The 13018-nt window shown below is 45.9% G+C and overlaps 1 protein-coding gene across 1 annotated transcript in view; it reads right to left on the reverse strand.

Moving 5' to 3' along the window:
• COG5 (component of oligomeric golgi complex 5) overlaps positions 1–13018 on the reverse strand; it is a 156658-nt gene that overhangs the window by 61231 nt on the left and 82409 nt on the right. The window contains exons 8-9 of the mRNA XM_060692686.2: positions 4370–4532; positions 1–2 (exon numbers count right to left, since the gene is read on the reverse strand). The exon at positions 1–2 is cut by the window's left edge and continues 111 nt beyond it. Of these exons, the coding sequence (XP_060548669.1) occupies positions 1–2; positions 4370–4532 (165 nt within the window). The remainder of the gene's footprint in view (positions 3–4369; positions 4533–13018) is intronic.

The following is a 13018-nucleotide window of genomic DNA, read 5'->3' on the forward strand; positions in this document are numbered from 1 at the left end:
ACCTAAATGTGTGGATTTTTTAAAAAAATAAAATAAAATTAATCCATCTCAAAAGCCTGGATAGCTCAACAGACTAAAAGCCTGTTATTAACATTCAGCTGTCTGCAATTAAAGTAAGTTCGAATCTCCCCAGGCTCAAGGTTGACTCAGCCTTCCATCCTTTCTAAAGTAGGTAAATTGAGGACCCAGTTGTGGGGGCAATTTCTTTCTTTCTTTCTTTCTTTCTTTCTTTCTTTCTTTCTTTCTTTCTTTCTTTCTTTCTTTCTTTCTTTCTTTCTTTCTTTCTTTCCTTCCTTCCTTCCTTCCTTCCTTCCTTCCTTCCTTCCTTCCTTCCTTCCTTCCTTCTTTCTTTCTTTCTTTCCATTTATATACTGCCCTTCTCCAATAGGACTCAGGGCAGTGAACAGCCAAAATAAAAACAGAACATACAAAATTTAAAAGCAGTTTAAAATGATTAAATATTTTTTGGGCGTAATTTAAAACAAACCCAATTAAAATCAATTAAATTTAACCAAAAACTGTGAGATCAAGCCAGCCCGGCTAATTGAAATAAATAAGTTTTCAGGGCCCGATGAAAAATCCGGAGGTCTGTTATTGTACGTATCTCTGGGGGGAGGTTGTTCCAGAGGGTGGGCGCCGCCACAGAGAGGGCTGTCCCCCTGGGGGTCGTCAGCCGACACTGTCTGGCGGATGGCACCCTGAGGAGGCCCACTCTGTGTGAGCGTACTGGCCGGTGGGAGGCTATTGGTGGCAGAAGGCGGTCTCGTAAATACCCCGGCCCTAAGCTGACTTTGTATAAATATACAAAAGGATGAAGGCTATTGCTTAACGCATTGTAAGCCGCCCTGAGTCTCCGGAGAAGGGCGGCATATAAATCTAATTAAAAAAAAAAAACAAAAAACCACCATCTCTGAAAAGCTTACGCACGTTTTGAACGTCTAAATTGCTGTGCAGAACAAAAGCAAGAAGTTAACAGAAGAACAGATGATTTGGGCCTGCTTCAGGGGTGAAATCCAGCAGGTTCTGACAGGTTCTGGAGAACCGGGAGCGGAAATTTTGAGCAGTACGGAGAACCGGTAAATACCACCTCTGGCTGGCCCCAGAGTGGGGTGGGAATGGAGATTTTGCAGTATCCTTCCCCCAAGAGTGGGGAGGGAATGGGGATTTTGCAGTATCCTTCCCCTGCCACAGAACCGGTAGTAAAAAAATTGGATTTCACCACTGGCCTGCTTGCAATTATAAGAGAATAACAGAGTTGGAAGGGGCCTTGGAGGTCTTCTAGTCCAACCCCCTGCTTAGGCAGGAAACCCTACACCACTTCAGACAAATGGCTATCCAACATCTTCTTAAAAACTTCCAGTGTTTGAGCATTCACAACTTCTGGAGGCAAGTTGTTCCACTGATTAATTGTTCTAACTGTCAGCCAGCTACGATGTTCACTATAGGTAGTCCTCAATTTATAACCATTCGTTTAGTGACCGTTCAAAGTTACAAGGGCGCTGAAAAAAAGCGAGGGGACCATTTTCCACACTGTTGTAGCATCCCCGTGAACAAAATTCAGACGCTTGGCAACGACATAGTTACAACGGTGGCAGCGTCCCATATTTATGATGGCAGCAGCGTCCCGGGGTCACGTAATCCCCTTTTGCAACCTGCTGACAAGCAAAGTCCATGGAGAAGCCAGATTCATTTAACAACCGTGTTACTGCAGCAGTGATTCGCTTAACAACCGTGGCGAGACAGGGCGTAACGTGGGGTGAAACGCGCTTAACAACTGCCTCGCTTAGCAACCGAAGTTCTGGACTCCATTGCGGTTGCAAGTCAAGGACTACCTGTATATGATGGGGTGCAAGAGATCCTTACACCGGCATTCAATAGCCACCCCTGCCCTCTCCATCTCTAACATTCAGACATATTGGTCTAAGACCATGATGGCGAACCTATGGTACACATGCCACAGGTGGCACGCGTACACATATCGGTGGGCATGTGAGCTCATCTCTGGTGTGTATGCGCACGCCGGCCAGCTGATTTTCGGGCCTTTTGGGCCCACCTGAAGTAGGGAAACAGGCTGTTTCCTGCCTCCGGAGGATCTCGGGGGATGGTGGGGAAGGCCTGTTTTTCTCTCTCCCCAGCCTCCAGAGCCTTTCTAGGAGTCTGGGGAGGGCAAACACGGCCTTCCCCACCCTCCCGGAGGCCCTCCAGAGGCCAGAAATGGCCTGTTTGCTAACCCTCCCCAGACTCCTAGAAAGGCTCTGGAGGCTGGGGACAGCAAAAAACGGGCCTTCCGGTGTCACTGGAAGTTGGCAAATGGGCTGTTTCTGGCCTCCAGAGGAGCTCCGGGGGGGGGGAGGCAGTTTTCGCCCTCCCCAGACTCCTACAAAGGCTCTGGAGGCTGGGGAGAGCGAAAAACGGGCCTAACGTGCCATCGCATATCAGGAGCGGGGGGAGCAGGGGGGGTCATGCACGCATGCAAGGGGGTGGGGCACATAGAATTATGGGTGTGGGCACGCATGCACGCGACCCCCCCCCTTCCTGGCACATGATGGCAAAAAGGTTAGCCATCACTGGTCTAAGATAAATTATCTGGTCCCCACTTACAAAGTTAAGGGACACCGATTTCACTACGCAGTAATAAATTCTAATTAAAATTATAAGAACGAGCACCTTTACCTGTATTAATAATTCAGTGTGAAATTGCATTTAACGGCTTTTGCAATAAAAATGCCAAAGTGTGTAATTTCTCTTTTTCTTCATCAATATTTTATGTCAGATTAAAGGCTCAGATTACAAGCCGTTTCGGTATAATGTATTCTCCATAACGTAGGATATCCTATTAGCTAAAATTAGAGGTCCCGATCAAAATCCCAGCAAAAAGAACTCAAAACGAACTGCATTTCAACCTTTTTTTATTACTATCCTTGTTAATGTGACTTGAAATCTGGAAAGAATGAAGGAATGGTGCTGAAATATTAAAGCACAGGTAGCCCTCCACTTAACGACAGTTCATTCAGTGTCCGTTCGAAATTATGACGACAGTGAAAGAAGTGACTTATGAGTGTTTTTCAGACTTACGACCACTGCTGCATCCCCCATGGTCATCTGATCAAAATTCAGATGGTTGGCAATGGTTTCATTTGGAGAATATTTGGTCTATTTGGAGAATAGGTCAACCTGGTCTCCGAAGCATCCGGAGCCAAGACAAGAAACAACGGATGGAAACGAATCAAGGAGAGAAGCAACCTAGAACTAAGGAGAAACTTCCTAACAGTGAGGGCAATTAACCAGTGGAACAGCTTGCCTCCAGAAGTTGTGGCTGCTCCATCACTGGAGGCTTTTAAGAAAAGATAGGCAGCCATTTGTCTGAAATGGTATAGGGCAAAGCCCTCTCTGCGGACTCACAAGCCGTCGCCCCAGCCCAGCTCCATAGTGCACACGTGCACGCCACTGGTGGGTTGCTCCCGGTTCGCACGAACCGGTAGTAAAAATTTGTAGCAGTTCGGAGAACCGATAATAACATTGGCTGGCCACGCCCCCGAACCGGTCCCCGGCCCGCTTGCCGCTCGCTTACCCCGCCCACCTCATCAGAGGCTGCTTTTTTTTGTTTTTTACTTTAAAAAGCATTTTTTCTACAACCTCTTCGGCCTGAAAAAATGCTTTAAAAAAAAAAAAGCCTCTGATGATTGCGCGGCTCAGCTGGGATCGTCAGAGGCTTTTAAAAGCATTTTTTCCTGCAACCTCTTCGGCCGATGAGGACCCGGATTGTGAGGGCAATAAGCTGACTTTGTATAAAAAAAAACACCGCTCAGGGGGGGCCAAAAAGCCCTACTAAGCAGGTTTATACAAAAGTATGAAGGCTATTGCTTAACGCATTGTAAACCGCCCTGAGTCTCCGGAGAAGGGCGGCATATAAATCGAATAAATAAATAAATAAATAAACGTGACCTGGATGATGGAGAATCTCCATAACTTCCAACTCTGATATTCTATGTTCTGTGTTCTGTTTTTTTGGAGCTGTTCTAACTTCTGTCGTTAAACGAATGGTTTTAAGTTGAGGACTACCCTGTTTCCCTGAAAATAAGATCCAACCTAGCTTGATTTTTCAGGATGCTCATAATATAAGCCTTACCCCCCAAAATAAGCCCCGGTTAAGATTGTCAGCTGGATGGATGCATTTAGTACTGTATTTCCCCCCAAATAAGACCAGAAAATAAGCCCTAATGCGTCTTATGGAGCAAAAATTAATATAAGACCCGGTCTTATTTTCGGGGAAACACGGTATCTGTATAATACCCCATTTATGGGGAATATATCAAATTACAAAGCATTGTTTTGTCCAGTATAGCAAAATAACAACAACACATGGTACCTCTAGCTGCTTGAGAAGGTTGAGTCAAAACTTTAAAATCCAAAGCGCTGCTCACGTTCTCCTCCAAGGCTGTGCAATATCCCTCCACAACATTCGCGATTGTAACTTTTAATGTTCCCAGATTGTAGAAAACTTGAAGAGCGGTTCCTTCTTGAGTAGGATTCTAGAACAGAGGGAAAAAAAAAAAACAAGACTCGAGAAATAAATGAATCGACTTTTAGCAAGAGATGTTTACCTCCAGCGTCGACGGTGCTGCAATTTTTCCGAGCTCACACAAAGTTTTGTTTCCTGCTCTGATTAATCAGTTTTGTTTTATATTGTGTGTAACCACCTCATGAGGGGACGCGGTGGCTCAGTGGCTAAGATGCTGAGCTGGTCGATCGAAAGGTCGGCAGTTCAGCGGTTCGAATCCCTAGTGCTGTGTTAATGGGGTGAGCTCCCGTGACTTTGTCCCAGCTTCTGCCAACCTAGCAGTTCGAAAGCAGGTAAAAAATGCAAGTAGAAAAATAGGGACCACCTTTGGTGGGAAGGTAACAGCGTTCCATGCGCCTTCGGCATTGAGTCATGCTGGCCACATGACCATGGAGACGTCTTCGGACAGTGCTTCAGCTTTGAAACGGAGATGAGCACCGCCCCCTAGAGTCAGGAACGACTAGCACATATGTGCAAGGGGAACCTTTACCTTTATCTTAATCACCTCATTAGGATGGTTTCCGGTTTACTGACTAACCCATCTGCTTTCCAGCTAAGTTGCATTAATATATTACATGGGAATATACATATATGTTATCAAACCTAAAATACAGAGGCATGTTATTTGAAATGCACCTTATAATCACTCTAATGTAAAGTAGCAAAGGCTGCATAAACAGGTATAGAATCAAGATTGCGCGAAGTGTTCGTTCCACTTTATAATGTCTTGGTAGGACCACACGTGGAATACTCCATTCAGTCTTGGTTACTACGATATAAAAAAGAAGTTGGGACTCTAGAAAGAGTCCAGAGAAGAGCAACAAAGAGGATTAGGGGACTGGAGGCTAAAATATACAAAGAACAGTTGCAGGAATTGGGTACGTTGAGTTTAATGAAAAGAAGGACTAAGGAGAAACATGATAGCAGTCTTCCAATATTTGAGGGGCTGCCCCAAAGAAGAGGGAGTCAAGCTATTCTCCAAAGCACCTGAAGGCAGGACAAGGAGCAATGGATGGAAACTAATCAAGGAGAGAAGCAACCTAGAACTAAGGAGAAATTTCTTGGCAGTGAGAACAGTTAACCAGTGGAACAACCTGACTCCAGAAGTTGCAAATGCTCCATCACTAGGGACTTTAAAGAAGAGACTGAACAGCTGTTTGTCTGGTATGGTATAAGGTCTCCTGCCTTAGCAGGGGGTTGGACTAGAAGACCTCCAAGGTCCCTTCCAACTCTGTTATTCTGTATACAAAGTACATTCAGTTCGACATTGCTTCATTTAAATCACTTGGACAGCTTGACTGTGACTTACGTCCCTTCAATTTAATTGGGTACAGACTGGAAAATCTGACAAAGAATAAATCCAGAGATCCCCGTCTGTCATCAATACAAACTCTTATTTGTCTTGATACTACACTATTTTCCAACGCAAATAATTTTTGAGCAATCTTCTTTCAGAACGAATAAATTGCTCTTTAACTTAGCACTGTTTTGTTCATTCCAAATGTGCAGAAATAAGATGCTTCTTTGAAGATTTAAGTGTCAGTGAAAATCCCACCATATTCGACCACAAAATCTTCCGTTTTGCTGTAAACTCGGTATTTAGGTTTATCTAATCTTTTATAAGAGGGACGCTGTGGCTCAGTGGCTAAGACGCAGAGCTTGTCGATCGAAAGGTCGGCAGTTCAGAGGTTCGAATCCCCAGTGCCGTGTAATGGGGTGAGCTCCCGATACGTCTCCCAGCTTCTGCCAACCTAGCAGTTCGAAAGTACGTTAAAAAATGCAAGTAGAAAAATAGGGACCACCTTTGGCGGGAAGGGAACAGCGTTCCATGCGCCTTCGGTGTTGAGTCATGCCAGCCACATGACCATGGAGACGTCTTCGGACAGGGCTGGCTCTTCGGCTTTGAAACGGAGATGAACACCGCCCCCTAGAGTCGGGAACGACCAGCACATATGTGCGAGGGGAACTTTTACCTTTAACCTTTTATATTAGTGTTGTAAGCAATTGCTACTGTCTAAAATACTTGATATATATATATATATATATTTTGCACCAGTTTATTTTCATCCCGTGTTTAATATTCTGAGGCTGTAGTATGTAAGTAAGACATGTGGGCAGATGCTGCCTAAGTCACATTGCGTTGCAGCTCTCTGTACGGCAAGCCTTCACTTCATGAAACTACAGGAAGAAGGATGTGCCTGTACATTTGAACATATGTAATTTGGTTTTACATAAACGCCCAATTTGTATAATCACACGGATCCTTTGCTTCAATCTACAATATCATTTGTATAATATGGATATGCTATAAAGTCCCAGACATTCTGGCCAACTAGGAAGAGAAAGGAAAAGAAAAAAAAAAATTAAGCTGCTTTTTTCTATTTCTAATTTGAATGTCAACTATATGAAAAAAAAAAGAGAGAGAGATCAGAATCCTGGATTACAGATTAGATGAACAGCTTCTGGGATCCTTACATTAAAATGACGTATTTCATGTGTGGCCAGAAGCCAAATATTACGTATAATACAGCCCTTGATCTGAACAAAAGAGTTACAAATGAGAACTGGGTATTTAGATTTGATTAGGAGGCAATGATAAAGGTGAGCCCGAAATATCATTTGCATTTTTTCGGGGCCTTTACCCTGTTTTGCAAAACATGTCTGATTATTGTTCTGGATTTTGTATTCAGATGCCACCTCCTCCTCCTCCTCTTCCTCTGTTCTGCAAAACCCCACCCCCCCTTCTAGCAATGATGATGTTACCTAGTGGGGCAATGAAATGTAATATTCCACAGTCTCCTCCTCCTTCCCCTCCTCCTCTTCTGCCTCCTGCTCCAGCTCCTGCTCCCCCCTCCACCCCTTCCTCCTTCCTTCTGCTCCTCCTCCCCTCCCCCTGCTCCTCCTCCCTTTTCTCCTCCCTCCCCTTTCTTCTGCTCCTCTTCCCCTCTCCTCCCCCTCCCCCCTCCTCCCTTCTGCTCCTGCTCCTGCTCCTCTCCTCCTCCTGCTCCATCCCTCCCCCTTTATCCTGCTCCTCCCCTTCCTGCTCCTGCTCCTGCTCCACCTCCCCTTCTCCTCCTCCTTTTCCTCCTTCTCCCTCCCCTCCTCCTCTTCTTCCTGCTCCTCCTCCCCAATCTCCTCTTCCTCCCTCCCCTCCTCCTCCTCTTCCTCCTGCTCCTCCCCTCCTGTTCCTCCCCCTCCCTCCCTTCCCCCTCCTGCTTCTCTCCTCCTCCCCTGCTCCTGCTCCTCCCCCTGCTCCTTCTCCCTCCCTTCCTCCTCTTCCTCCTGCTCCTCCTCCCCTCTCCTGCTCCTCCCTCCCCTCCTGCTCCTCCTCTCCTGCTCCTCCTACTCCCTCCCCCTCCTGCTCCTCTCCTCCTCCCTCCCCTCCTCCTCCTGCTCCTCCCCCTCCTCCTCCTCCTCCTCCATCCCCTCTTCCTCTTCCTCCTACTCCCAAATCCCACTCCTGGCTGGCCTCGCCCACCCCGCCACTCCCCTCCCAGGAATCCCTACACGGCCTGTTTTGGACGCAGGTAAGTGAAGGGCACGCACGGAGGCTCGGGGAGGGGAAAAACGGGCCTACCAGAAGTTCGGGAAGTTTTCGCCCTCCTGGAGACTCGAGAAAAGCCTCCGGAGCCCAGGGAGGGCAAAAATGCCCCCCCGTGATGCAGAAAGCCAACTAGGCCACGCCCACCATGCCCACGCCCACCCAGCAACCGGGCAGAAAACCCCTTGCTAAAGTTTTTGAAGCCCACCCCTGACTACCTGTTGGAAAAAAAGTCTTCAAAACGCTTGATCTATTCCGTTAAACAGTCAAAGTATTAAAGCAGGCCAATTACCCCCACTGCCCAACTCTTGCTTGGGGGGGTGGGGGGAACCCCCCCCAGACTAGTTTCTCATTTGCATTAATCATCAGAACAATCATGCCATAATAATTTAACGTAGGATCCGAAAAGCGCAATCCTTGGTTTGAATTTCATGAATTTCAGAGAACGCCCTCCCGCTCCGATTCTGCGATTATTCAGAATGTCATGAACGAGACGGAGAACCTATAGAAATTAAAGTGATTACGTGTAGGAGAAGGGGGGGGGAAAATCAGATTATCAACCCAAGGGAAGACAAATTTCTGTCACGTTTCTTCCAGGTTCACCAGGCCGCAAATTTGGATTGTGCTGCGGTAGATATTCTTGATTAATGTTGTGTATGTATTCGTAGCTGGGCTAAATTTCATTAGCTTAGAACCTGCTAAGAATCAAACCGTCAACAACAACAACGTGCACTGACAGAACTGCGAAGACCAGGGGGGAAAAATTATTTCGCGCAACGTGTATCTTATCAAAAAAGGGAACAGCTGTTAAAAAAACGTTGGTCTTCTCCGCAACATGAGAAATACCCAGAATGGCTGCGTAGTGGAAACACAGGCAAAAATACCAAATTTTGTTGTATATATGAGGTAAAAGTAAAGGTAAAGGTTCCCCTCGCAGGTATGTGCCAGTCGTTCCCGACTCTAGGGGGCGGTGCTCATCTCCGTTTCAAAGCCGAAGAGCCAGCGCTGTCCGAAGACGTCTCCGTGGTCATGTGGCCGGCATGACTCAACGCCAAAGGCGCACGGAACGCTGTTCCCTTCCCACCAAAGGGGGTCCCTATTTTTCTACTTGCATTTTTAACGTGCTTTCGAACTGCTAGGTTGGCAGAAACTGGGACAAGTCACGGGAGCTCACCCCGTTACGCGGCACTGGGGATTCGAACCTCTGAACTACCGACCTTTCGATTGACAAGCTCAGCATCTTAGCCACTCAGCCACCGCGTCCGTATATGATATATGATGTACAATGACAATAAAGACTATGCCAGTGATGGCTAACTTTTTCCGGACCGAGTGCCCACAGTGTGTGCCTGAACCATCAAAATGCAATCCACACGCGCGCCCCATGCATACCCCCGGTCCCCCGTGGCCCCGCCACCCCCGTTCGCATGTGTGCACTGCCCTGCACGTGCCCTGCCCCCGCACGTGCGTGCATGCCCCCCGCACGCGCCTTGCCCCCCGCATGCGCGGCAAAAGACCACCTGGCTTGTGGGAGGCACATGCGCAGCGGAGCTGAACTGGGGCGATGGCTCGCACGCCCACAGAAGGGCGCTGAGTGTCACCTGTGGCACACCTGCCATAGGTTCGCCATCATGGGGCTATACTATACTACCATACTACTACTATATACTACTATACTACTACGCCATCACAGGGCTATACTATATTATACAACGGATGGCTAGTTCGGTAACTTGCCCAAACGATAAAAATGAAAAACAGATCAAGTCAAAATAAGGAAAGGCCTAAATAAAGAAAAAAAAATAATTTAGATTCTGGGGGGGAAATAAGTATTAGGTAGTCCTTGATTTACGAGAGTTTATTTAGTGACCGTTCAAAGTTACGACGGCACTGGAAAAAAGTGACCGACAACCGTTTTTCACGCTGACATGGCAGCATTCCCACAGACACGTGATCAAAACTGTGATGCTTGGCAGCTGACTCATATTTATGACGGTTGCAGTGTCCTGGGGTCACACAATCTCCTTTTGAGACCTTCTGCCAAGCAAAGTCAAGGGGGAAGCCGGGCTCGCTTAACGACTGGGTTACTAACTTAACAACTGCAGTGATTCACTTAACAACCGTAGTGAGAAAGGTTGTAAAAATGGCTGCAAAGCTTACTTAACAAATGTCTCACTTAACAACCGGAATTTTGCGCTCAATTCTGGTCGTTAAGTCAAGGACTACCTGCATTGACCAGAGACACAAAACTACAAAGGAGGGCTACTTCAATTACAGGCATAAATGATATAAATTAAGAACAGATCAAGTCAAAATAGATAAATAATGTCCTAAATAAAGGGGGGGAAAGCAAATTAAATTAGATTCTGGAGGAATAGGTATGCTGATGAACTGCTGAGTCAAATTGAGTCAAATTGTCCAGCATGTTATTCTATTATTGTTGAGTTCTTTTGCATCCTTTATTTTATTGTTCTATTATTTTATTTCTGTCCTGTTTACACTCTTTTCATTTCTTCTTTTTTATTGTTGCAAGCTACCTAAGGTGAGCCCCAGAGAGAGAGAGGCTGCAAATAAATTTAATAAATAGATAATGCTGATCATTAGTAGTACTACGTAACGTCAAGAAGCCCTGACGTGAAATGACAGGTAGCTTCGAATGACAGGAAGTCCTCGACTTAACGACCGCAATCGAGCCCAAAATGTATGTGGTTAAGCGAGACATTTGTTAAGGGAGTTTTGCCCCGTTTTACGAACTTTCTTCCCACAGTGATTAAGTGAGTCACGGCAGTTGATAAGTTAGTAACCCGGTTGTTAAGTGAATCTGGCTTCCCCATTGATTTCGCCTGTCAGAAGGTTGCAAAGAGGGATCACGTGACCTCGGGACGCTGCAACCGTCATAAGTACATGCCAGTTGCCAAGTGTTCTAAGTTTGATCACGTGATTCTGGTGAAACGGCAACGGCTGTAAGCCATTTTTCCCCCGGGTGCTGTTGTAGTAAGTCAAGGACTGCCTGCATTTAAAAGTGTCATACAAGAAGGAACGCCGACAAGGGAGGTAAGAGAGGCAGAGTAGATGGAGAGGTGGCGGGCTGCTGGAGGTTCGCAGGGGTTCGGGAGAACCTCTAGCTAAGATTTTGTGCAGTTTGGAGAACCCCCAAACCCCACTCCTGGCTGGCCCCGCCCAACCCCTCCCCGGAGTTCCCACGTGGTTCCTTTTGGATGCAGGTAAATGCAGGGCGTGCGCGGAAGTTTGGACAGGGTGAAAAACGGGCCTACTGGAAGTCCGGGAAGGGCCTCCGGAGCCTGGGGAGGCCATTTTCGTCCTCCCGGAGGCTCGAGGAAAGCCTCCAGAGCCTGAGGAGGGCAAAAATGCCCAATCCCCGCCGTGGTGCAGGAGGCCGACTAGGCCACGCCCACCATGGCCACGCCCACCCAGCAACCGGGCAGAGAACCCCTGGCTCAAATTTTTGAAGCCCACCCCTGAATAGATGCTTGTTATATTTATAAGGCTTTGAATGGAAAGTTTATGATATAAATGACTCAGAATGGATCGACCTATTCACGTATCTTCTCGGATACCAACACAGCTATTAATTACATTTCTCCTCAAGGTTGGGGTGAGGAGTGTTAATCAACATTTCATTCCATTGATTATGCAGCTGCATATTTAAATTTTTTTATTTGGTGCAATGCTAGGATGATTACACAAACGTGTCTTCATGAATAAACCAAAGACAAGAAGTTTATGCCTCGGTCTATAAATAGAGATTACTGGCGTTTTGAAAAGAATGGTGCCTGCAATTTTTATTTCTCAAATCTACACGTCAGTGCTCTCCAAAGTAAACATCTTCTAGCTGGTTACTCCATCGGCAATTTTTTTTTTTTCTTTTAAGGGAAGCTTATTAACTTTGAGAGGAACCGTAAGATTAGGAAAAAAAATAAAATAAAAACAAAAGCAGACATGTCAACATTACGCAACGAAATTTCTCAAAGTAACTGCGGCGGCTGAATAAAAGGAGACAGACTGTAGTTCGGTTGAGAGAAATAATTAGTTCTTTAGGTTTGTTTTAATTATAAGATGAATGTTACCGTAATCAAATTATAAAGCCAGTTTGGTCCAGTGGTTACGGCGAGAAATTGGGAGACGGTGAGTTCTAGTCCTGTCTTAGCCATGAAAGCTGGCTGGGTGTCTTTGGACCAATCATCAGGAGAATGTGAGTTCTAGTCCCCCATTAGCAATGAAAACAGCTGGGTGATTTTGGGCAATCACCAGGAGATTGTGAGATGGCTTAGGACCTGGATATTTACGGGACCGCCTGCTACCACCAATAGCCTCCCACCGACCAGTACGCTCCCATAGAGAGGGGCTCCTCCGGGTGCCGTCAGCCAAACAATGTCGACTGGCGGCCCCCAGGGGGAGAGCCTTCTCTGTGGGGGCACCTACCATCTGGAACGCGCTCCCCCCGGAGATATGGAGGATCCCGGATCTGCGCACCTTCCGTCGTGCGCTCAAGACTTTCTTATTTCATCAAGCTGGCCTGACCTAAGTCTTTCCCCTTTTTAAATGGAAATTTTAAATTTGGTTTTAAATTATTGGGGTTTTAAATTTGTTCAGCCAAATTCTTTAATTTGTTTTGTTTTATTTTAAATTTTGTATTTATATGTTTTATTCTATGGCTGTTCACCGCCCTGAATCCTTCAGGAGTAGGGCGGTATATAAATTCAATAAAATAAATAAATAATAATTATTATTATTATTTATTCAATTTATATACCACCCTTCTCCTAGTGGACTCAGGGCGGTGCACAGCCAAAACTAAAATACATAACAATACAAAATTTAAAATTAATTAAAAGAATTATATACTTTGGCCCGAATTAAAACAGTGCAAATTAAAACCCATTAACAAATTAAAA

Source organism: Pantherophis guttatus, chromosome 7 (genome assembly GCF_059756535.1).
Source record: "Pantherophis guttatus breed Tessera chromosome 7, ASM5975653v1, whole genome shotgun sequence".
In the NCBI taxonomy this organism is placed as follows: domain Eukaryota; kingdom Metazoa; phylum Chordata; class Lepidosauria; order Squamata; family Colubridae; genus Pantherophis; species Pantherophis guttatus.